This window comes from Adelges cooleyi, unplaced genomic scaffold, assembly GCF_023614345.1.
Source record: "Adelges cooleyi isolate 19-005CV unplaced genomic scaffold, UGA_ACOO_1.1 ACOO_flye_CR_arks_rails_tigmint_CR_PRNA_2, whole genome shotgun sequence".
NCBI lineage: Eukaryota > Metazoa > Arthropoda > Insecta > Hemiptera > Adelgidae > Adelges > Adelges cooleyi.
In genome coordinates, this window is record NW_026095860.1 from 12716843 (window position 1) to 12744833 (window position 27991).

The 27991-nt window shown below is 31.3% G+C and overlaps 1 protein-coding gene across 3 annotated transcripts; it reads right to left on the minus strand.

Annotated features, from left to right (window-relative positions):
• Nucleotides 1-27991, minus strand: LOC126833753 (neurensin-1-like). Of its 3 annotated transcripts, none has more exons than XM_050565265.1 (4): nt 27832-27991; nt 8212-8397; nt 7549-7891; nt 1-2483 (listed from the first exon to the last, which is right to left on the minus strand). In XM_050565265.1, exons 2-4 carry the CDS (start codon nt 8340-8342, stop codon nt 2016-2018), a joined length of 942 nt encoding a protein of 313 aa, XP_050421222.1. In that variant the 5' UTR covers nt 8343-8397; nt 27832-27991; the 3' UTR covers nt 1-2015. The 3 variants fall into 3 exon arrangements, with proteins under 3 accessions (XP_050421222.1, XP_050421221.1, XP_050421223.1); XM_050565264.1 differs by lacking the exon at nt 27832-27991 and adding an exon at nt 26049-26231; XM_050565266.1 differs by lacking the exon at nt 27832-27991 and adding an exon at nt 8464-8547.

The following is a 27991-nucleotide window of genomic DNA, read 5'->3' on the forward strand; positions in this document are numbered from 1 at the left end:
ACATTTTCATTTAAATGACACAAAAGGCTGTTACATCAAATGTTTGTACGTTACAATTATATAATTAGAATTATGCGTAGGATACTATATTGATTAGTTTTAATTATTACTTCGATGCACGTTAAAATAATAGTATAACGAGGTTTTATTTTCATGAGTATAACAATACTGATGACGAGTACCGTCGAAATTATTTTTTATACTATATATATTTTTTATCCCGATATCATAACAAAACCCACATGAATATAAAAAACGAAATGTGTATCAGCCACACAAATGCAATAAAATATAACATTTATAGAATGTAAATATAAAAGATAAAAAAATATTTTTCAATTTTATTTTTGAGGATATATTATACATTTTGTTACGTCAAAAATAAAGTTTTAAAATAAACTTAAAATTTTTTATACGTTTTAAATTATAACCACAGCCAGATAATATTTTAACAACTAAAAAATATTTTTGTTTTCATTCCCAATCACATTTTAACAACATTCTATATTTTAGTGCATTTAAAATATATTATATTTACACACATTTAATTATTATTATACACTGTAATATTATAAATATAATATATATTTATCTCGTACGTGGTTAGATTAGATAATAACAATTACAATATTGAATATTTAGAAATAACATTGTTTAACAAAAATATGTCTGTCAATCTTTTTTTCGTTTTACATGAGTTATTTTTTTATTGTGCCTAAAATTAAAATATCATTAAATAAAAAGATCGAAACATTTTCATTTAAATGACACAAAAGGCTGTTACATCAATGTTTGTACGTTACAATTATGTTAATTTTTTAATTAATATAAAAAAAAATGAGTAGCTTTGATTACTAAATATATATATAATGTCTGTTTTACAATATTTTTGTTTTACTTTGATTATGAAACGTTATAAACAAAAACACTGGCTATAAATTACAATAATAAACAAAAACTATAAACATTTTTTTGTATGCTACATTTAAGTTCTTAACATACTTTTATAGCTTTACATTAGCTTCGAACTTAGTTTATTACTTTACACTTAAACGGTTTATAATGGATAGAACTTAGGCAGTCGATAAGTATTTGTTAGCTCAACTAATAGGTTCTTTGGTATGGAGTAAATTACTGAGTGTCTCTTGCACACAGTAAATAATGCGTTTTCTATTTTCTAACTACATCCATTGTAAGCTTTACGGTTGAATTAATAATAAATGGGGAAAATAAACTTTTTCGTATCTTTAAAGTTAAATGAAATGCGAAAACTCTGGTTTTTAAAGTAGTATTTAAACCATTATTAAACCTGCAAAAACGTGTGCATTTATTATTTCGGTTCTAAAATTGTGTTTACAGTGTAAAATTTATAATATTATAAATATCAGCTTTCTCCCCTCCCCTTCGCATTAAAAACCAGAAATGTCTCTGTAATAGATTTCGGATGGTTTATGTATTTTTCGTCAATTTTATATTTCCATTTTATGTCTTTGATAATACCTAATTAGGAGTTACACAAAATAAATGTAATTCATTTTGTATTTGATTTAAGTAATTCAAACTCTGCACCCCTGATCATAGTTCGTCCTTCGTAAACCGTTGTAGATTTTATTACATACATATTTTAATTAGCTCAAACTCATTTAGACTGGACGGCAATACATTTTTTTCCTATAAATTAACATGCGATTTAGTCAACAGTATTATAGCGCAGATTAGACAAAACCAGATGGTGCACTTCCAAACGATGTAATTGCTTGAACATGTAAACAACCTCTCTCAACCTCTCACAGCTCGGAGTAGCCGCTGGTGTCTTTTTGGAGATTTCAGTTACCGGCAAATGACGAAGTGCCCCGTCTGGTTTTATCCAATCTGTGGCAATAATGCGGTTAGGTATATTTACAACAATATAATATAACACAATCTCGTTTGAAGCTCGGAAAACGCGCGGTCGGACAGAGTCGAGTCACTCTGTTGCGACGCGCTCATAAACGGTGCGCATTCGGCCATTATTCTCATCTGCCATCGCCAAAAGCAGCAACGTTGGCCTTGGGCTGCACACCCTGCACCAACCCGGTTATCGGTATGCGAACAGTTTGCGGTTGCTGCTGCTGCTTGTTTTGCTTGGCCACGCCGTCGTTTTTGACTCCCAGTTTTTGTTCGGCTATCCAATGCTCTTGGTTGCTGCTCCTGATCAGCGACACCCACAGCCGGATGACGGTGAACACGACACCGATGCCGAACACCACGGCGCCGGCATACCGACAGGCCACCAGGTTTTGATTGTAAGTGACGGCCCAACGGTCCACCACCTCCAAGTTGGCCGACCGGCCCACTATCGGGTCCTTGGCCGGTATCAGGTGGCCCGCGGCCAACGTGACAGCGCCCACGGACATGACGGCCAGCCCGAACAGAGCGGACACGCTGCAGCAGTGTTGCGAGCATCGCGACCTCGGTTCCACCAGGTACCGGAAATCGTCATCCTGCGGACATGGTCGTAAGAAAATAATATTAACCTCAGCTAAGCATGTGGTAAATGTAGCATTTGTTCAGTACGCTATATTGGACGGTAGTAGGGCGTTTTGGCCGTATCACCACCTGTTATCACTACCTCCACCACTACCGCAGGTTATCACAGATAAGCCCCATTATCACTGATAATGGCTTATCAGTGGTGGTGGTGGTGGTGGTAGTGATAATATGGCCTAAACGCCCTACTGATTTTTCTAAAATATTTACACCAAGTACCAACAAGGGTAAATCATTTAAATTTTGGCGTTTTCTCGTTTTCTGTTGGTATTCCTATTTTACTTGACACCTTGGTGTTATTTCGTCTTTTTTATTTTACTTAAAAAAAAATATTTTAATATCTCTAAATGTTTTAAAAATTAATTATTAACAATCAAATAATTATATTATAATACTTACATAAACGTATTGAGAATTTAAAATATTTTTTTAAACATAAAATTATTATGTATTAACACATAATTCTATTTAATAAAAAAAACTAAGGTTACATTTTGTAAAGGCCTCGAAATAGTAAATGGTTTCGCTCAATTGTTTTTCAAAGTTCGGTTATTGAACCCAGTTTTGAGAAAATGGGATTTGATTATTGGAACTGGTTATCGTTGTTTATTGGTTCAAAACCAAATGTTGCAAACCGATTTTAACTCAAACTCTTTTTTTTATTGAATAACTAGCCTAACCTAAGCAGTTTTAGTTTTGGTTATTCAACCAATTTTTAATATCATTGATTTTGACTTTAAAACAGGTTTTTAAATTTATTTTTAGGTTTAGGTTTTTAAAACCGATGTTAGAGTTACATAGGTTTAGGGTTTAAAGTATTTTTAATTATATTATCTGTTTCGGTTTTGATGAACCAATTGAATAGATGTCTGGAAGAAGGGCATAGGTATGTACTTTTCAGTAATGGCATCAATGTTCAAATTGACCACTAGATGTCAGCAGGGTACATGAATTGTGCTAGCGGCCTCTAATTGTTGGCGTTTCTTGTACAAACTGTAACATATTTTGCTCTTACTCTAGACACACATTCTGCTGTTTTTTAATTCGATTTAGATAATATAGTTATTGGTTATGAATTCCAAAAAAAAAAATGTCTTACTTTGTTTGTATAAAACATGATTTCCCAACCTAACTACACAACCTAAAATAAACTATATATTTTATTTTACTAACCAAAGTTTTATTATGATGATCTGTTGACGGATATAACGAAAACAGCATAGTGTGTGGCTTAGACGATATATATATATATTGAATTACTTTGTTGTTTTGCTAGTTTTAAAAAATACGATTTTTGAGATTGATGTTTTGAAAAACAATAAGGGTATACTGTTTGTCTGTTAGAATGAAATCCAATTTCCTACTGTTGTTTTCCTAGTAAAGTAATTTTCATCCATACAGTCTTATACCAGGTACCCCACGCCACATACCAAACATCTCAGAATACATTGACTGACAACAATATAATTTCACATTATATAGCATAATAATCTGCTATATGGCATGGAGTTTTCAACAAACTTTGTCGATTACGTTACCATATTATATTTATACATTGGCTTTCCTAAGTGTAAACATATTTATGTTTGCCAGGTACGAAAGTAGTACAATATAAGCTCAGACATAATACATTTTGAAAAGTAGGGCGTAAGTCAACTATAACGTACTTAACCGGTGAATATTTGGAGTCACCAAATCACATAGATATTATTATATTATATTGTTATGTAAGGCGGTCTGAGTGCTATAGCTAGGAAACCCTTTTAAATGGGGGAGGGGGGTTGTGGAGACCTCGGATAAACTTGGCCCTTTAGGCATTTATGTACGCTTTCGGTGTGTGTATTGTGCAAAATTCTCAACACGTTTTCGCTATTAATCGCCATGATCATTTCCAAACGTGAGTTTTATCTTAAAGCACGTTTACCGATCGAATTGCCCTCGCCCCCTCCCTCCCCCTCTCATTGTCAATCTGTTCCAGAAATATACGACGACACCGGTAATAATGATGTATATCACCCCGAGGCAGGGGACGTGATGGGAAAGAAATAGAAAGTCGAGAAAATATTTTAATAAAACACTGAAACCCGATGAGAGGTGGAAAGGGCGACCGCGAGGGGTGTGGAGAGGTGAGAACTGACGTCGTCCACTACCGCCATTCATTGATCACAACCTTCCAAGGTTGAATAACAAATAACACACACACGCCGAATATAGTTTTAGACAATATTTTATACATATAACAACGTTTGCTTTAAGGTCAGTTTTTTTACTCTATAAAAAACCCGTAATGTAATATGTATGTATACTAGAGTGTCCCTTATTTTGGACTTTTTCGAAATGTTTGAAAAATTAAAAAGTTAATTGGACGGCCATTTAGCGCATGTGCAGAGTCAAAATATCGAGATTTCCAGCTAAATTTCCAGTTTTTTCCAAAATAAGGGACACTCTAATGTACACAGATGCTAAAAGAAAGGTGTATTTTCCTTAACTTATATAGCTGCAATGAGCTGTATAATACTAAACAAAAGCAACGACAGCAGTGGGGTTGAATCATAATATAACAGGGGTGGAACACGATATTGGAGGAGGATACAGGTCTACAGGAAATATTATAATTAAGAGTGATAGAATCCCTTTAAAATAAACGCTTTGATGTTAGTACGTAGATGGTGGAAATACGAAAATCGATAAATGCACGGTAAAAGCTATAATGTGCTTAAAATTATATTTTGAACATTAGGGAGGATACGAGTTTATCGTCTTTCTGTAATAATTTAGTGGCATTGTTGGCTATAGCAATATAATGAAGCTAACATAGCTGACGTAGCATTTATTCGAAAGGGTGTCCCTCCTTGGCCCAAATATGTTCCATCCCCACTGTACCTACTGGTTTTTTAATAAATGCTCTGAAATTTACATAATAATTATTATAATCCGTTTAGGAATATTCAGTCGTGAATTATTCGAATATTTGAAGTAGTGAACTTTAATGAAATTCTTAAATATGAACTTTTCCATAAATTAATGTAATATGCAAAATGTTGTCCTTGGTGCAAAGATATTATGGGCAAATTATGCTTTACATTCGAGGAACAAACAAGTTAACAAAATTACATTTCTTTTCCTTTATGATTAAACGTTATATTTTGAATTTTTTTTTTTAATACATTTTTTTTATATTTAATTTAAGTACATAATTTACATAAACAAGTATGGATTAATAACATGTGTGGTGTTTTTATTTTTAAATCAGAACTAAATTGAAAAAATGTATAATTTTCTCCGACAAATTGTATACATTATTCAATAACAAAAGACATTTTCGAACCGGATGAGACAATTTTTGGTGCAGATAAAGCAACCAATAATAAACTCAAACATGGCGACCATAAAACAAGTAAGAAAAACAGCAATAGAAAGTATTTTCATTACAATAAGGACGTTATTCAACTTGCACCATTTCTCCTCGACAAAATATCTCCACCAGATCAAAATACACCGAAATTTACTTGAACTGCTACCTACATAAAAGCTATCGATTTGACACCAAACAACTAAAAAGCAATCTTCACGGCGAAAATATTTAACTTCTGTTGTTAACTTGAGTATTAATTAGACAACCCCTAAAGTAAACCAAGCGTTAGAGAACTTTATCGTTTTAACGATGAAAAAATAAATTGCTTTAGTTATACACGAGTCAATGAATTTTATAGTCGAAGCATTAATTTAAATAATTAAAAACCTATAATATAATGTTTTGTACATTTTATTATAATAAAAACCTTATTTTTTTCACGCCCGAAAATCCAAGAAACCTTTCAAATTTTATGATAGAAGAAAATCACTTTAAACCATTAAATACACTATAACAAGTGAGTAAGACAATTTGAAATTCTTTTACTGACTTAAAAATGTATAATAATATGCAAATCAGTATAATGGTATACTAAAGGTTTATATTTTTTAATTATTTCTTTTAACGAGCAAAATTCAAAATTTATTCGATTAACCACTAAAAAAATACTAACATATTTGTATTAATGCGGTATTTTAAATAATAAACTGTGATTTATAACTTTTAATCACATGAAAATGCATTGTTGTTGTTTTTAACAATAATTTTTAACCTTACATTTACGAGGTATACTATTCAATATAAGCTTTTATTGTACACTAAATTATAGCTTGATTCTTAGATTGAAGTTTACACAAAATTAATTTAGGCCCAAAACAAGAATTGGTGAAAACATATTATAAAAATTGTGTGTAGGAGTTAAGAACTGTATCACATATGTGTATTTTGTTATATTAATCGAGCCGTTTATGTTTAAAAAGTTTTTAGTGGTTTGTAAACCATAAAGTTTTACATACTTATACAAAATATGTGAGTACCACCCTTTAATTAAAAAAAACAAATTTTAGATCTTAAATTAAAATGTTATATTTAAAACTAAATTAATCTATTCTAGAAAAAACAAGAGCAACACTTGTGTTAATATATATTGAAGAAATAAAATAATGGAATATTAAAAAAGAAAACCTTAAACACAAAAAATAATACATTTTAGCTCATATCGCCTTAAGAAAGCAATAGTAATGTTAAAAACTGAAAACAATTTGTTAAACCAAGACTTAAAGGCAGATTTAAAAATATCTGTACGTGATCTATAATTATTTATAAAAGCAAAGATTAAAACGAGTTTTACACAAATTAAAACAAGATATATAATTGAGTCATTAAGGTACTTTCTTTTGAAATCTAAAGAAATGTGTACGCATATTTTTAATCATCAATAGTTGTTCAGTCTATTTAATAAAAAAAAGTAATTTAAATACGGCAGTGATGTTCATTCTATTATTCGTTGTATCGATTATCGAAACAACTTTAAATACCGTATGGTTGTGTCTTTTGTCAATTCTCACCTCTAATATCGAGAGACCGTCAAGAAAGGGAGTTTCTCGTCAAACCAAAGCAGAATGGCATGTAACATTGTATAATAAATGTGAATTTTATCTAACCTGTAGCGCGTGGTCTGGGCTATCGTAGAACTCGTGCAGGTGGCTCTTGACTCCGAAACAGCTGACCCTTCTGGGGGGAGGACTGACGTTTGGTTCTGGTGTCGCCGTCGACGGTCGGATCCTTCTGCCGGACGACGTGGACAACGACGACGACGACGACGCCGTGGTCGGTCTCGAACAAGCGAAGCTCACCCGGTTGCCGGCCGAAGGAGGCTTCTTGTTTTTGTGCACCAGAATGCCTTTGCCGTGCTTTTTGGGCATCGACGGACTGGGACATCCGCTACAGGAAGAGGACCCCGCGGACTCTCCATCGTTGTCGGTGGTCATGTATCCGGTCAACGAGCTGAACGAAACAGAACTGTGTTAAGCATTAAACAAAAAGAGACTTGCTAGTAAAAAAAAATCAAATAAAATAAAAACCGCCTAACGCGTTACTACTTGTATTACTATTCCGTACTCGGTGGAAAAAAAACAATGACACTCTGTTCGATGTACACACGCCGTGGCGTTAACAAACCGTATTTACCTGCCTGCGACGGCCACCGGTATAATACCCACACACACACATACATACACACCGCCCCCTCGTGCTATGATGATAGTGTGTAATAAGTAATTTCATGATACCTATGTAAATTCGCTGGCCTATGTAATAGTACACACCTGTCGGCGTTAGCAAAAACAATACCGCCTCGGTCGTCCTCGCCGCGGTCGCCGTCATCGCAGTCAGCACCTAAAACCACCACAGCCGATTGTCGTCGACCGTCTGCTGTAAGTGTCTCCGCAGCAGTCATTGTCTTGTCAGTTGCATTTTGTAACGGGTCATCGTCGTCCGGCGTTATTTGCTTGCTGTAAAAAAAAAAAAAAAATGCCATCAGTTTTCATAATACACACTTTGGCGACCAGAAAATTAACATGAATTTGTGTTTTTATTGCTGCCTGGAGGTCAATCCGTGAAAATCGTCACAAACAACGACACGTCTTAACGATGACAAACTTCTATCCCGCTATGGTGGTAATGGTGATTGCTATAGAGTAAAAATCTACAGAACTGTAACGCCCTGTACTCAGTAACGAAGTAATCAAGAAGCCGAGCGACAGTGTGACCACTTTAAATAAAAATAAATTATTTTTTTTACACGATGTTTAAGCACTGCACAGTACACAGCCGTTATCAACTATACTTAACAAATAAATTGGTGAATATTTATTTATTTTGTCGTTGAACGGGGTAAGTCCATATTGCACATGAAAAAACATTCTTAACGGAAACTACAAGCTTAGCAGCAGCAATGAGAGAACAATCAAGGGTCGGCCTTTGCGGTGCGCACTAAATGGAAAATCATTAAGGAAATAAGTACGAGCTTGGGAAAAGGACAAAGGAACGAGCAAGGACCGACTTGACAACAGATGATAAAAGTTGTGGAAAATCGATTTTGCCAGAAATGAGGTTTGAAACGACAATGGAACCTTAATTCAAATTATTCGCAAGAGTAATGCTATTCCAAATAAAATCTGAATAATTGTTCTTTGTTTTGTCAAGTAAAGAATATATTTTTACCGCTTCCAGGGGAAAAGGTTAACATATTTTTTTTTCACTGTATATCTTTAGTATTATGTAAATCTAAATAATAAATAACCTACACAAGTTCGGAAGCGATTAGAATATTTTCCAAAAAGTTAGAGCGTGTTATAGTGTTTTTGACGGCTTCAAAGTAGAAGGGATAATGTTTTTTTTCATATTTGGCCTAACAATGAACCTTTTTCTAAACAAACACAAGGAAAGAAAAAACTTGGAAACAATATGTCATTGTAAAACCAGCAACTGCACAGCTCCGCATTGAAGCTATCAAACTAATCCATTTTTAAATTAACCCGAATGTGTTACTTTTAAACATGAAAATTGTGTTCCAAAAAAGTTTTTAATAATTGCTATTTGTCACCGATTATGGTGACATATATTATTATATAATATCATGTATTATAATTACATGCGGGCATTGTTGAACATAATATTGTGTACACTGAGAACAGCGTTGCTCGTCTACGCCAAATGAATTGTTTGTCTTTGCGGTGAATTAAAATTTAACGAACCGACTATCGTGGATTATACACTTTATGCGTTTTGCCGTTTAAGCCTTAAGGGATTATCATAAAACATATTTTGAGGATTCGTTTAATTCCAGACCATAACATTATTATGTTTTGACGGATCGCCAAACATAGTATGTTGTCTTTTGATGTACTGAATACCACATATTACTTACACTAAAAAAAGTTCACAGAAAAAATGACCTTAACCAATTCGCCAACGTCAACTATTACAACAAATCATTTCGTCGTTTAACAAAATTCCTTTTTTTTTTTTTGCTAAATTGTTGTTCAATTAATTAACGTCATATCCTACGATTGGTTATGACTTGTACAAACAGATCTTTACAATTATTATAATTTGTCTTCGGATATTTATTTTGGCTACTGACATACTTTTAGCTAAAACCAACTGACCGGCCGAAAATCGAATTACCTTTACAGAAAACAAATAAACATTAGCTAGGAAATTATTTTGTACTGTCGGATATCAAATATTGTTATTAATTATATAATCTAATAATAATGTTATTTATAGATAATATAAAAACAGATAAATGGTAGGGCATTGTTAAATTACTACAATGACAGTTAATATTTTACTTTTTAATATAATGCAATTTATTTCTGCGGTATAAAAATTGTTTTTAAAGTTCACAAACTTCTACGTATTATGTTTGATCAAGTTGAAAAGAAGTTTTAACTTGTTAACTATAATTGATGAGTTAACACAACAATAGTAATAATTATACAAGTCTTGTACAAGTCGTTGAGTGAAATTTAATGTATGCCAACAATATTATGAACTTGGAAGTTAAATGATAAATTATCATCGAACAACTTTTGAGCTTTATGTGATATATGAAACGCGTTTGGTATCTGATTAATTATTTTAGTTTTTCATGATTTAAATAAATGTACAATTTTTATAATTTTCACATCGAAGAAAATATCATACAACAATAATAGAATAGAAATAATATTTCATTAAAATATTAAATTTTATAACTATGTCAAAATATTTTTACATTGTGTTAGGTAAGATAATTGTTTTAATGTTCAACAAGAAATCAAATACTAATAATACAAATGTTTTGAACATTTTATATTCCTGTTTAAATGGAACTTTCATTGTAGTTTTTTTTTATTGTCTTTTATTTGTTATATTGGGACTAAAAATACACATATTCTGAAGTGTAAAATAAAATCACTCAAAATGAATGACATGTTTCATATACACTATGTGGGTTATCGATTTTGTGTACTTTCGTTAATGTGTTTTTCGCGCTTTTTTCTCACGGGCTTTGTGGTGTTTTTTTTAGCTTAAAAAACAGTCGAACATTTCAAAATGGACGCACGCGTTAAGCTTGACGGGTAAAACATAAACGCCTATGTAATATACTACAATTAATCACTCCTGACCCAAATGCATTGGAATTTCGAAAAGAAATACCTAAGTACCAAAGGGATGACGCGACTGGCGAGTGAGTGAACGAGAACTTCATTATATATTGTATTATGTATATTTTGTGTTTAAAATATTCATGAAAAACACAATTTTACAATATTTCAGTGAAACGTTTCATATTTCAAACGAGTGAAATATCTCAACATAGTAAAAAAAAATATATTTTGTTAAACATTTAAGTGTGCTTGAATTGTTTTTAATATGATAAATCCACGACCCTATCTACAAAAAAGTATATTGGTTGATAGATACCATAGTATAGCATGACTTAGGATTTAAATTAATTCATTTGTTTGTTTCTAAACATTGTGAAATGCTTTAAATATTCTTAAATTATTTTGAAAAAAACGCTTCTACGCAAAACTATGTAAAGATCATCGAAAAAAAAATGAAAAATATACTTGAAAAGCCGGATTATTACTTACAAATATACAATAAAACTCATTTTTTCTCGTCAGTAATAAATAGGATAAAGAATTTTTTTTACGATAGTACACACCTTTTTAAGCACCTTCGCTGTACAATATTCAAAGGAATATACAAAGCATATGCAATGGAATCGAACCGATGAATATAAAGTAGTTATTATTAGGTTCGGTTACAAAAAAAAAATGTGTATTATAAAACCAATATAGCTTCTTAGCTCCATATCAAGGTAACATGAATAAATCTTTTACGATGTTTTTACTGTCTAGCAAAATATTTCAAACATTCTTTTTGGTCACACATGTACAGTGGAAAAATACATATCTACATTTGTATGTTATAACACTATGATAATATTACACGAATTATAATAATTATTAATGGCGCTGTTCTTATTTGAAACAACGTACGCAGAGTTTGTTGAAGAATACGATTTGTCATTTTCAGAATCCAATGCAATTTATCGTGATACTACTATATATATATAATTACAAAATGTGTTCTCTGTTACATATATTATATTACATTTTTTTTCGCATAATAAAATAATACATAAATGTACATATTATATATAGGGTGTAATATCACGCTTGTACCGAATGAATGAACCGTGTCATCTGTTGAATAATACATCATCGTATAAAATATTCTTACTCTTTCTATCTCGTCTACGGCCAACTCACTATCTTTATATAATATTACCTACAGTATTTATGCTTTTATTTCCTTCATACATACATGTATATATTTTGATAAAACGTTTCTGGGATCAGCGGTCGACACCGTAAAACGAATTAAACTTGGATAAAACGACGGTTTCGGCGGTAATAAAAACGGATCTGACAGTTGGCGCCCGACTAGGATGCACGACCGCAGCCACCTATTATATACATATATTTATATTTATTCATAGATCCATTATATATCTGGTGTGATAAATATGTGACAGGAAAATCGAAAGGAACAGTCCTATGGGACACCTAAAGTGTTCTAAAGTTAACGTGACATACTGCCGCGGCCCGCAAACCAATTCTCCTAAGTGGAAAAGTCACCGAGTCTAAGTATAATAATAAGCCGTATATAAAACTTAAAGTATCCGAGTATAGAAGAGTTGAAATAAAAATCAGAATCATTAACAACAGCTGCCTTTTCCCTACTCCTCTAACTCTCTTGAAGAATGTCAACAGAGTGGTCGTTATTTTTGTCTTTATACTAATATAAATATTACAATTCGGCGGTTTCTGTCTAAAAAAAATATCGCGTTTATCGTACATAATAATATAATATAATAATATATCTCTGCTAAACCGTTTATCTTGTACCGTTTCACTCGGGCGAGCTCGTTCGTCGTTGACTTGAAAATTACAACAAAGAAATATTATCATTCAATACATAATTCCATTGTAACCATAAGACGTACTTGTTGTAAAAAACTTTTCAATACCATTATACCGAATAAATCGAAACCGATGACGGCTAAACTGTTTTTGAAAAGTCCTTACACACTATTTTAAACGGTCGATTGTTAATCGAAGAATACGTTTTATACAAAATCAGATTTAAATAAATAATACAAATGGGAGAGGAAAGTTTCCAATACAATACCTGCCCACGCACAAAATATAATGGCCGGTGACCGTAACCGATACTTCTTTTATCAAATGAAGTTTATAGCTGATCCTCTATATAAGCTAGGTATATGATATAGTATATGCTATTAGGGAAGAATACAATAAAAAAAAAAATGGTCGGTTTAAAGTTTCTGCGAGTGTATTGTTATGTCCGTAGGTCGGACTATATCATATTATACACATATTTATATATTATAATTTAATACTTAAAAGTTGAAAAGCTATTGCACTAATCCAGCGAAAAACAGCGTCGACAACGGAATTGCAGCGTATGGTAAGTAATTTTTAATTTTCTATTACTGTGAGCTCATTAAATACAAATATTATGCAAATTGAAATTTTCAGAAGAGATAATAATTATTTATGCACACTAGAACGTGGGTACAAAGTGTCGAAATGCGTTCTAAATTATCGAAACTCTGCAAGTGCAAATTTGTCCACGCTTAAAATAATGATACAACTATTATTTATTATGGAAAGTGCTAGTCATAACTTATAAGCCAGCTCGGCCTACAGCAGACCCTTCATGATTTTATTAGTTATTCTTATTAATGTGATTACAAGCCCAATAGCAATAATAATAGATTTACACACACCACTTACCGCTATTAAAATAGTATGTACAACAGAGGAAAACATACCGTTACAATAGAGCAATACATAAGACAACTGCAGTAGTATAATATTGTCTTATAAACTATAATAATTAAGTTTAATTGAGTTAAGTTGTCTTAGCGGGTTTACGAGAACCGTAATTTTTCACAATTATGTTTTGAGTTTACAAGAAGAAAAACGCAGTTTTGTAACTTATCTGCCAAGACACATTTATTTTCATATTGGAAATTCGGCACGGCCAGGTCTAGGTGGTTAATAAATTGTTAGCAGTTTTATATTTTTAAAATACATTTCAAGAAAAACGCTACTACACTTGTGCTAACTTCTTTACTTATTTACTCGAGTCAAATAATAATAGTTTATTCAGAATACTAACAAATAATCTAGATGAAGATATAACACATCATACCTCATCTTCTATCTAGATTAATTTTATAGATAAAATGTTGTGAAACACCTAGATAGAAAATAAGAATTTTAAATTAGATATTTTGTCAAAATTACCCACTTAGTATTTATAATATAAGATGTACACAAAAAAACCTTTCTCAACCCCTCAAATTAAAATTTTTTTTTAATATAAAATACTTTATCAAACACTCATTTTTTTCGGAAAAACTCAAATATGAAAATGTTGGGCGTATTTTCGTTCTAATGTCCAGCTATTAGGTCTTAAAAATGTCATAACACAACTACTCAGGTTAATCGAGTGCTTGACCAGATAAGTAAAAGGGACAAAGAAATAAATCATCTTTTTTTGTGAAACCGAAAAAGGTAAGTTAGGCTGATTAAAATAATCGGTTCAGTGGTCACAAAAACTTCTTACAATAACGCGGCCAAAATATACTGAGCAATAAAATATATCATAGCAAACCCAAGCTTTGCGCCGTCTTCGGATCATAAAGATAAAAAAATGTATAATTATAATGTATTATGAAATATTCAATTCGGCGAATGATTTGTAATATTATGAAATTAATAATTTTCCTCCTCTTAAATTTTAAATTACTTTAAAAGTTCATTAAAAACGGATTAACTCGAAATTAATATTTCATAAAAAAAAAGACGTTCCGACTGATTCTAATTAACTGGGTTTTTTTTTTAATATTAAAATGAATTTACACCAAGACAATTGGACCTTACTAAGTACATCACGTGGATATTAATCGTGTGTCGTCACGTGTAAGTTTATACAAAACAAATTTTAACAATATATTAAAATAGACTTTTTCGTGCTGTTTTATCACTGACGCTCGAAACGTCCACCAATTAAAAAGCGTATAATAAGTTTTTGAGTGTTTTTTTTTTCTTATGAACTTGGTAAAAGCGTGTATGGCACGTCGTCAAGAGAAGTATTGTGTAACGGATCAACTATCACAGTAAAAGTGCATCGAGTGTCAGAGTTAAGCTTTAACATGTTTTTCTTTGTAATGGATAAACTTATAAGGGTGACATAACAAGGGCGACGAACCTCGGTTTCTATTATTTTTCACACGATGTCGTTCCAAATGGACGTGTCTTAAGAGTTAAGCTTGAAAAATTGAGAGAGGAATTGTGAAAAACGTTTTGACATAATTGCTACCACAATACAATAAGAGTAAATAGGTATTTACTCTTATCAGCTGATCCTTTCTTTTCAACTAATTTTACCCTTGTTGATTTTTTTAATTAAAGGTGCCATAACAGAAACGTATTCTATGGTCCAATACAGGGCACATAAAATTGTAATTTATTAACGAGGAGGGTTTATTATCTAGGTAGTAAACAACCAGTGAATAGAGTAGAGAAATTTAAGACGATGTGACTACAATTGACTAAAGTGAGTACAGATGGACTAGGATAGGATAGGTTAAATAGTTAATTGGGAATGCCCACTGTCACAGAGCTTAAAAATGGTCTAACCTAACCGCGTGCACAGTATTTTAATGTACTAGAATTTAATATGTTATTATTATTATTATTCCAGAGCGGATCCGCTCCGAGTTACTAATGTTGTCGTCGTACCGCCATATTTACATCCGAGTGGGTACTATTATACCGCCGGATATGTGTGAACCGTTAAAAGCAATAATATGTATATTAAAAAAATACACACACACGCAATATCTCGTTCCTAGAAATTTTTTCTTATTTATCAGCCAGTTAAGCCTGTTAATTTTTCTTACTTTCTATTCACATGATAGTGTAATTATACCTATATCGAGTTAACTTATTCCATTTCAGATCTCATATTGATTTCTCCCATTGCCAACCAATAACCAAAAGCGTCGTTTAAATACCAATATATATGTATATTATACCTACTGTTGACACGGGCTGACAGCTTAATACTGTCAATACGCCTAACCTTTATACATATATTGTATATATTATACATCTGCAGTCAATATACTATTATTATTAGTATCCGCCCAACACCCGCAGTTGTTGGATCAAGATTGTAATATTGTCAACAGCTTACTCAAAGCCCTTTTAGACTTGATCGCACTGACTGGTAATATTTCCTTTAGACTGTAAAAGGAGAACGACTCATTATTTCCCTAGTGACGTCATTTAACCGAAAAAGACTAAGAAAGCACGTACAAGCATTGCAGATTCTTTTATTTTCGTTCTAAATTTTTGAAACGTGCACATTTTTAACTCCATTATTATATTGTGTACAACTACTTGGCACCGTTTGTGATAATATCGCCCTTTCGGTACAGGTACAAAAACGACTTTTGTAAGTTTCCCTGAACTCTCAGTTTTTTATCTTTAATAATGTCATGTTAAAAAAAAAAATATAAACATAACCGATTAATTGGCCAAAACATAATAAACCGGTTAAAATAACCCTGTTATACAAACTATGTAACATTTAAGTTCGAACCAGCTATAGCGGTATCGTATAGTTTTGGAGAACTGATTTCATAAAAAAGTAAGCAATTAAGAAATGTTTAATTGGGAAAGTAAAGGTCGATGATATTATTATAAAAAAACGGAAACCATAATATACAAACATTTTGTAAAATTTCTTTCTATCGTGGTCGTTAAAAAAAAGAAAAGAAATACAAAACAAAACCTTCTTTGGAGTTTGACGACATTAGAACAAATAAGTGTTTGTTCGGAGACAACAAACTATAACAGCTATAAGTTCACTGTTTACCCCTTGCAGAACCGTTACCCGCTGGGGATTTCCCGAAGGCGTCCTTTTGGGGTTTTTATTTGGGGCAGCGCAAACGGTTTTGAACGGACCTTATTGGTTCAGACAACCGAATCCAGGTAAATTTATAGCCAATTTACAAAAGCGCACCCCACGTCCCACGATGGCGGGTCTTTTAACAGAGTGCAGATATTCTACCGCTACATCATAATAAGGTACCTATGATAATCCTTTTTATTTTCTGTTGGAAAAATTGTCCCGAAGAATAAACATGAACAACTAACGCCTTCGCTATGTTTGTTCGAATTTTGACATTATCGATTGACACAGGTACTTGATGGCAAGTACATGCATGGAAAAACATTCAGTCGATTTTGATAAAAAAAAAAAAATTAAAGTGCCCGAAAGAAGAACCGTGTGCACTTTTGAACTTTTTCCCGGTACCACATAAGTGGTTTTTCTCGAAAAAAAGTTTTAGAGCGATTTCAATTTACTCTCAATATTTAATTCAATCGAAAGTTTATTTTTCTTCAAACGACAATTGTCTACTTCTTTATCCTGTTGCAAATATGTAAAGCGAATACAACAAAGGCATGTTGTTGGATAAAGTGGGAAGACATGACGCTGTCAGACCCAGCCAATGTAAGTACAATTTAGTGCATAGAATTACATTTTTTTTTATTTGAAATAATTTATTATTAAAAACTCGAAATCATATTATAAGTATACATATTTTTTATTTGATCATACATAATACTATTTGGCTGCTCACAAGAGTTTGTCATTTAAATATATATTGTAATATTATTATCCGTTTTTTTGAAAACACTTGTCCACACTCAAAAAGCCTTTGTCGTTTAGGTTTATCGTTAGTAGGTACTAAAAAAAAAAAATTAAAATGACGTATTTATATTTTTGAAGCAGGTAAATAAAATATTGTATTATATTTGTTTATTATTTAAAGCAATTAGCAGGTTAGGTCGTTTGAAAATGCTTTAATTCCACATGAGGTCTGATCTAAAAGTAACAAGATGTACACTAAGCCAGTGTCTAAAACTAATGTTATTTTTTTGAATAGTTAATCATTTTTTAAAAAATGGCATGTTGAAAGTAGCTTTAGGTACAAACAGAAATAAAAATGGTATAATTCCGTTTATCATCGTCTTAGAGTGATTCACTGAATACCTAAGTGGCTTATACTTTTAAATCTCTCTCTCACTAATATACTATAGTTACGGGGTTAAAGGGTTTAGGGCAATACGGTTAAGTAGAATTGACGGTGCTTAGTGTCAAGTATTTTTGCTAAGCTTATTACCCAATTTGAAATTACGTGTAACGAGTGTTATCCAGATTTATTTGCACTACGACGGTGAAAAAACGCAAATTAATTCTTATACAAGGATTACGAACCTAGCAAAAAGTTAATGTTAAGCCTCGCTGGGTCTGAAATTATTTTGTACACTCCAATGTTGAATTGTAAATTTATATAGTTAATAACAGGTAATATTCTCAGGTTACATCTTCTAACTCAACTCTAACGCTATCTCGTGTAATATATTGTTGAAGTGAATGTCAAATGATTATGTAATTTTCAACTCTAAGAATATACACCCTCTTAAAAAAAATAATACTAGTGTTTTATTTTTCAATCTTTTTTTATACGTGGTGTATAGTGTATGTTAGTTTTAAGACCATGTAGAGTATTAAATTGGTAAAAATGTGTGATGTTATCCAGTTTTTTTTTATAAATTATTTAGGTAGTAAACAAAAATTAATTTTTTCCTACAAAATCCTATAATGGAGAAAAATTGTGTTGTGCAAAATTAGAAAAACTTAAGTGTTAAGGAAGGGTCATTTTAATTTGTAAAAGGATCTTTCAAAAAACTTCATAAACATTTGTTTTGTTTACATCGTAACTATGAGAAATCTCGAAAAACACCAATTTCTAGATAGACATATTTTTTTTTTTAAAAAATACATCTTCAACTCTTCTCTTGCTGAAATATGACCTCACATAGAGTGATAAAATTGAGTGATACATTCTGTAAGTTATGTGCTTTCATTAAATTCTAATCGCGTTGTCATTGTGTTTGGTTTTTTGCTATAATTTTTTGCTAGATTTACTATAATTTTGCGGTTTTAGCAAGTTAAAAATTTTCGACATGTACTACCGAATATTCGGTTAACAGTTTAAGTTTTACAAATCCACCATTTTCACAGACCTGTTTGTCTTAAGTCCCGCGTAAGCAAGAAGGGTTGCTTTTGACTATCCTTTACCGGGTCTCTCTCCCTCTCTCTCTCTCTCTATCCGACGCTTCCGGTTATCGTTGAATGAAATTATCTGTTGATTTAACTGCTATGAGTACAGAAATCGGTAATATCATGTATATAGCTTCTAAAATTCGACGATTTCTCACTCCTAATGAATTGGCAATGAATCGTTGGCAGATAAGGATTTAATTTCCTATTTAATTTAATTTTCTCAATAGTTTTAACAGTACGTCTGAACTGGAATGATTGTCATACTATTATTTAAATTTTCAATACACCAGTTGGAGAAAATATTAGTAATGTGTAAAATATAGTAGTGTTAAAAAGTAAAAGCTTTATTTCTGAATTTATTACGACGACTTGTTTACTTACGAGATTTTCCTCATTTTTCTTCATTATATAAAAACTCTCGGCCCGACTTTTCCGGTGAAAACACTTGGGTCGTTTTTATTGTTATTAGCCAACAAGAAAACGTTCTCAGACGCGCTAAATTCGATATAATATTACATATTTTATACCGTTCGCTGAATCCACTTAACGAGAAAAGACTTTAATGATCACAAATCAAACAATATTACTCGGATAGTGTGTATACAGGGCGATGTAACACATTTTGGCTAACCGATGACTATGAACGTATGAAAAAAAGTCTTAATATCTTTTGATATAATATTGATTGGCTCATAACTACTGAATCACCCTGTATATACAATATTGTATGTAATAATAAATACATTGTCGCTACGTCCGACGTCTATTGTTTGTGTGTGTGTATTAAGACCGAAGAAATCGATTCGGCCATTCATGCCACACGATGGGATTAACCTCCTCCCACGCCCTATTATTAATTGAACGAAAAGCTTTATCATCAAAACATTTTATATATAAATGTATATATATATATATATATATATATATATATATTAATATGGCATGGTCCGAACACAGTTCACATTAATCCTTGCTGTATTTTTAGTAACAAATAACAAAGCAATATAAAATCGCAGTCACGCTATACCTACAGCAAACACGGCATTCCGCCCTTACGATATTGTAGATATTATAATGTATACTTTATATTTTTAACAGTTGAAATAAAAACAAATTAATTAAAAAATCTCACACAGCGTTAATAATATTAAATATACTATATTTTAATATAAATACATTGAAGAATAATATTGTATTTAATTACACATTAACAAAACGAATCACTATTGAACTAGGACTTCTATTATAGCTTTCTCAATTTCACTTTAAAGTTGGAAATTTCAGGTAAATATAAAAAAAAAATTAGGTTTCTTCAGTAAAAGCGACACGCTTGGTAAACATCAAAAGTGATTTAAATTGTTTTTCATATACCTATTTAACTCTCCCAAATATACACATCAATACATATGGGCCATTCTGAGTCAAACTACGCGGTCATCGGCCTGACCTCCTCAAATTTTTATGAAATTTTTGTTTTAAACTTCTTTTGGTCTAATATAAGACTTTTATTTTTTTGAAATTTTTATCACTAATTTTTGCCCTTAAAATAGAGGTTTTTAAGTTGTTTAAAAAAAAAAAATAGATTTCGACCAGTTTTAAATTTCTGAAATTTGTATCATAAAATCAGAGACTTAAATCAAATATTTTCGTCTAATAACAGGAGTGGACCGAGATTTATTTCTATTTTTGGGGCAAAAATTAGTGACAAAAATTTCGAAAAAATAAATGTCTTATATTAGACCAAAAGAAGTTAAAAAAAAATTTTAAACAAATTTGAGGAGGTCAGGCCGATGACCGCGTGGTTTGACTCAGAATGCCCCATATACAAACAATTTCCAAACACAATGCTGTTATCGTAAACCCTTTTTAGCCTCGTTTCTCATAACAAGCAACGCCAATTGCTTTTCTCTTGTTAAGGAACACAATCATGAAATATGTTTCCATCGTTTTCCATTACACTTTTTTCGTTAAATTCAAAGACCGGATAAACGCATCATATCGTACTCCGGTAAACTTCTAATTTTTCTCATTCGCAATCTATCCAATTCAGAGCGGCCGACCTAATCTCTTTTTCATCTATTTCTATCCATGCCCCGTTATTAGAGAAAATGCTCTGAACTGCTGTGTTCAATACATATTAGTTAAGATTGCTCGAGTCATTTTTTTTTTAATACATATTTGAAAATATTGTAGATATTATTTTATTGAAAATCATCAGGTCCAGAGACGAGAGCCACGTGAGCTTGTCGGCATTCAAACTGACTATTTCACAATAATATGTCGACGGGTTTTAATTAAATTCCAGACAAATTTATAATTCAACCGTAGAACCAACACCGACAATTACCAGTAAAGCAACGACCCTTCAGGCGTCATAGCCAGATTTCGTATAAGCTAAGATACAGGACATATACCTACCTACATCAATGTCAATGCAAAACGCTCGTTATTGTTATTATAAACGCGTGACATCGTATTTTACAATTTATACTTATTAATTATTATTATAACGCGGTCGACGCCAAAGTTCAAACCGGCAACAACTGGAAATTGTATAATTGTTGACCACTTCAAGGTATTTAAAAATAGTCTTATAACATTTATTTTTTACAAAATAACCGAGCATGTTAGGAACTTTATACTTAAACTTCAATTTTAACCATATAACTGTTTTATTTGAGACAGTTCCTTAGTATATTTTACATTTTTCTAACGTTTCGGATATATTATTTATTATTAATACCTGTTTCAAGGCTTTGACGCCTTTTCTATTTGCCCATTAGCTCAATCGAATATTTTTTTATAACCTTTATTAATAAAATATGATTGCTCAAGGATATTTATAATTATAAACAATTAAATAAGTAGAATTGCTTAGTTATGACTTAGTGTTTTTTTTTGCATGTATACATGATTTAATTTTTATATTAATTGTTTTTAATCTTAATACATCGCTATTAATTTCACTATAAATGCGTTAATACTTGATAGCCAACAGCTAATACCGCAATAATATACATTGTATGACTTAACAGGTTGAGAATATTGTGATAGATTTGGGGTGAACATTTGTCTGACAATGATTTATTGTTATTATGGGTGATTATAATTTTACGGAGTGAGCTGCAATGACTAACGACATTAGCTAAGTATTATAGTGTTTTCAGTGTTTGCTTCAAAAAAAAAAAAACAAAAATTTGTGTAAAATATGCTACTAAAAATCATGAAAATATATCATAGTAAAAATGTATAAATGATATCTTTGTTCAGGTCTTAGATAGTGTAGTGAGTAGTCTATCAATATAAAATAAAATATAGTAAGTAAACGGTCAGCTGTGGTATCAAACCTATTCATCATAATTCGGACCGGAAAAAGTTTTAAGTAGGACGTTATTTACTTGGAAACAATGAAAGTGAATTTAGTTGTGAGATATAAACAAGTGATGAATGAATAAAAATAATTTAGTTACTTAACAAAGAAACCAAATGGCGGCGACGTCTCGAAAGCGAAAAAACATAGGTATAATTAAATGACAACTCGGTCGAGCGCATTATCTATTGTAAATTCGAGGGTGTTCTCATTATCTTCCTACCTATTGTCTTTAGTTCTCACTTACCTACCGTGAAAACATATAGCTAATTATGCACATTCATCGACTTAGCATTCAGCATTGAAGGGGAACAGAGGAGTTCCCATGTTTTTACTATATAAGTATTTAATTTGGCTTCGGTGCAAAAAAAAAAGCCAGCATAGTGAGTACATTTCTATTATGACTTTATGTTTATTGAAATTGTACTTTTGAGGACTAAAATATTGGACCATGCATCGTTTTTGGTAAATATGAACTTTAAAAGTCACATCCCTAGTATATATACTTCTATTTCATTGATTTAAGTTGAAAACCTCTGTTGATAAAGTTGACTAATAATAAAAATAAGATAGTCTGGCTAACGCTAATTTTAACATTTTGTTTACCTGATAAAAAAAAAACACTGAAAGTTTATAATTACAAAATGTAACAACGAATGCGCTAAACGTATCCGACTGGGTAATCCTAGTTTATACAAGATGTTTTCTATTCTTAAAAGATGTTAAGTTCATTCACCCAAACGTTTAGTACATAATGGTCACATTCCAAAGCGTATTTAGAAATCTTATTTCAGAAAGCACACAACACAACAATACTGTGTCTTTATCTTTAAATTCTAACAATAATTCGGTTAAGTTTTTGTGGTTATCAGCCAGTCAAAATGTTAAGTACATTATTCTAAATTTAAAAAGATAATGATATATATGCGTTCCCATTTAAGTTTCAAAAGTTGCTATAAAAAAAAACCAAGTTGGGAGGGAGGTAAAAACAAATTAAATTGTGAAAAATTGATATCACAATGTACAAAAACAACATGAAAAGAACATGAAATTTCTTATTAAACGCTATGAGCCTGTATTTATATAATATTTCAAACGGTTACTGCAAAACTGGATAAATATAGATATATATATATATATATATACTTTTTATATTTGCTTCAACGTTCTCGGAAATTTAATTATTTTGTTTTAACTAACTTTCTTCAGAATTTGCTGATTTTTATTTAAATAATAATAAATGAACACAAATTGATTATGATGAAATATTTTATAGTTGAAAACAATTCTTTTCAAATCAACGAAATTCAACATCCAATTGTTTTAAATAAATTACCATATTTAATTTAATAAATGTAAATAATATAAAATAAATATTTGCATTGGTAGTATAGGAGGTATATATATGTATTATTTTGTTCATTATTAATTCAACGTACTTTTATACACAATTTGTTTTATTTATTAATAACGATAATGACGTTCTCGTCAAGTATAAAATATTATCAACAAGTAGAAAATTATGAAAAACTAACGTTTATAAGATGTTATTTATCAGATAATATAAGTGTCTCTTAATCATTCGAAAACAAGTATTATAACTGTCCAATCCATACAGTTCAGTACATATAATAAACAGTTTTAAAGTGTTTAAATTTTGAAATGTTTATTTCAATACTTAGCAGCTGCCTGGGAATTACCGTATGGGATTAGCTCGTGCCTCGTGTGGCACGGGGAGACGTATAATTTAAATTCGACAGCACAACATGTGTGTCATGTGTTAATATTCGTTTGAAAATCCGATTATAATAATATATGGAAAAGTTCGTTAAATCTAAACCTCGTTAATTGTGTTTTGTGCACTATACAGACATATGGATTATTATTTTATTATTATTATTATGTTGTGTATACACCTTCGGGTTACCTGTAAGCTCACGAATAGTGCGGATTGTGCACAAATGTAAAATTTCTATTGAAAACCGCACACGTGCCGGATTTCGACTGGCAAATAGATTCACCGTACAAATAATACAATAATATGCATTGTTATTATTCACGACACAACGACTGTACACCTACATCGTAGATATGTAATACACACGTAATACAATTCGGGTACACAACAATTTTGCCAATTTTGATAACAGAATAGTAGCGTCACAGTTATTCAAATAACGCGCATTATTCAAAGTTGGACTGGCGATAAACAAAATAACAAAAACAACTTAAACAAGTTACCGAAAATAAAAAAAAAAAAACAGAAAACTTTTTGATAAAAATTGTAATGTACAGTGTGCGATATTAATTTGTAGCCCCTCCCTTCTTCTTCATCCTAGTTAGACCTAAAGAATAATCGTTAATAATATAACCCCTGGCCGCCACTACCACGTCTTCCCATAGTACTTTGACTTTATTATTTGTATTAATTCATTTCGAACTGAAGAGTACGCAAATGGTATGTAATTCATATGATATTCGAATTTCTTACTTTGCCAGTTTCTCATTCTATTTCAATAAAAAAAAAAATTAAAATTTCTTGAGAGCTCAACTCTTCTGTAACCAGTAACGAGGAAAAGTTTCCAATTCGAAGTAAATTCAGGAAAGCAAATAGCGAATAACCGATTTTATTTGAACGGTTCAATTTTGAAAAAAATATTCAAATGTTCAAAACATTACAATGAAAATTCTACAAAACGACGTTAGCTATATAACATTGGAAGTAATTAAAAAAAAAACTAGCCATACTAGGGAAATTCTGAGGCCAACTTCAGATTCAGTGAAAAATTTAAGCATTTTGGTTTTTGTTCCAAACGAGGTCAAATTTGGTTGGGTGATTAACAAAAACATTGTTAAGCTAATTGAAATAAATGTTTAATTTAAAAATTACAAAGCTTCGTTGTACGTCAAAGTGTTGTTTTGGAAAAATTGTTTGTATAATTTTGATAAATAATGTTATTAAATTGATTGTTTTTGTACTGGAAGTAAACCTTTTCATTAGCGCGACTTCACATTTTTCTAAAATTAATTAACTAATACCTTATTAAATTTATTATAAAAAAAATTATTACTTAAATAAACTCTCAATCAACACATTTTTGTTTTGTATCTAACAATAAGTTAGTTATATGCTCACTATAATATTTAACATAATATGGGTTTACGTATACCCATTTAATTCTAATAGCATGAAGCCAACAATGTAACTATTTGTTTACTGACCTGTATAGATTAAAAAAAACAATCTTTTAATTCTAAACCAATAAATATTTTATTGGACTTATAACTTCGTTTTGACGATTCCTAAAAAACCCCAAATTTGTTTAATTAAATTTACTGGGTTATAATTTAGTATAATAATATAATCTCTTGGTGGAAATTTCAGTTGCTTTAGGTTCAATATTTAAAACACGTTTGAATTTACAGAAAAAATAAAACATCAACAATGAGTATAAATATGGCGACCAGAAGGTTAAAACAATAGCGTTTACTTACCTAGCATCTGTGGTATAGGCCTTGTAGTCCATAAAATATTATAATTTGCGACGGGTATTAAATTAATATCGAGTTAAAAAGCAGAGCACGTTAAAGGCAAAATAGGTACGTGAGCCCCTTATGGATTGTCTCGGGTTAAAAAAAAAATTATATATATATATATATAATATACACATTTACTAATACTGCAAAATTATGTAAACACAGTGTGTTTCGACCAAACGTACCTTGCGGTTCGGCCCAAAACTGTTTACCCGCATGAAATACACTGCTGCTATATTATGTAGGTGTGTTTGATTTAACAAAATGTGTTTGAATTCAAGACACTCAGTTTTTTTTTTTTTTTGAATTGTCGAAAAATAAATTTAACAATAATGACACACTTATCAAAAGCTTGAAAACGTTTCCATTCGTTCAACTGTTTTTTTATCTGACGTTGATTGGCGTACACCCACATAATATTATGATAACACCACAATATATTAATATCAAATCATACAAAAAAACATTCAGCACATTTTAAAGTACACCATAGACTGATAGCAATATTAGTAATATAGAAAAATTATGTAGATATTTATTGAGATATTACTTATATTATGAACAAAATGTATTACACAATATAGGCCTCAAACTGATACCAAACGCTATCGGTTAGTGTCGTATGATAACAACAAATTAATTTTCTTTTTGTCTCATACTTTGATTAATACGCCTTATATATATACATTTTTAATGCATTATAAACAAAAACTAATTCGTTCGCGTTGGTCAATTGAAAAACTCTAGTAAGTGATTATCGTTTCTCGTCCAAAAAAAAAAGTATGTAATATATTAATTTATTTAACTGGAGAATCCATGAAGAAAATTTAACAGAAACAAAAAACAAATGTCGCCATCGAACAACCCAGATTTTGTAAACAGCCATTGTTTTTTTAACTGAACGACCCCACTATCAGTACAAAGTGTCTTATTGAGTATTTTAGTTTTTTTTTTGGGCAATCTCAAAATACTTCTTTATTTTTTTTGTGGCTGAATTTGTCAGTATTATCGAGGCATAACAATCGTTAACTAAATAATATGTATGTGGTCATTCAAAAATAGAAAAATAGTGGCTGAGTCCTTGCTAAGCGGTCCCAGGTACTATTCGGCAGGTTTGGTCCACCTGCTAGCATTTAGCCAACAGACCAGGAGAAGGTGACTCCTTAGAAACCCAACCACGAGAGGACACTCTAAACCAACAGGTCAACAGTTAATAAAAAACCTAAAAGCTAAAGGACAAATGTAGATCTAGAATAGGGCAGAAACCTTTTACAGTTATCTCAAAAATGTGTAGTCTTACCTTTTGATGGACGACCAACCCTAATCTTATTCACCCAAACAAATACAGTAATTTTAAGTACTTAATTGTCATTACAATGCTTTTATCGGTTTTTTTTGTAGTTTTTACCGCCTAAACTATTCGCATCGAAGCTTTCATTTAAAATTGATTTTATCACTTTCAGTTATAATGTTTAACCTGTGACCTCCCCCACCCCCATAATGATCCGCATCCCCTAGGTCCCACCCCACTGTATTGGCTTTTTAAAAATTACACGGCAATGCAAAATGTTTTTAAATATCAAGCAAACAAACGACATCACACTGAAAGTAAATTACATTTGATTTACATTAGATTATCGACTAATATATTATAACATGCTTGCGCGTGACCACAGTATGGCGTGTGTGTGGCGCTATCAAAAGACGAGCTTGGCGTGTAAAATAAAAATAGTAATTTTACCTTTTTTTGGTCTGGTCGAGTGGTGATTTGGTTGAGTCGAGTTGTTTCCTTAAACAACGTGCGTGCTCGCACGTGAGTATGCGATTATACACTGTGGTTCAGATGAACACCGACACTGTCCTTGTGCGATGACGGTGGCGCGTGCTGTGTGCTGGTCGGG

Coding starts and splice junctions, on each gene's coding strand:
- LOC126833753 (XM_050565264.1), bottom strand. CDS start 26,080: ATGGACTACAAGGCCTATACCACAGATGCTAG. Junction 8,398..26,048: donor GCCTATACCACAGATGCTAG/GTAAGTAAACGC, acceptor TTTTTTTTACAG/CAAGCAAATAACGCCGGACG. Junction 2,484..7,548: donor GCCCAGACCACGCGCTACAG/GTTAGATAAAAT, acceptor CCATGTCCGCAG/GATGACGATTTCCGGTACCT.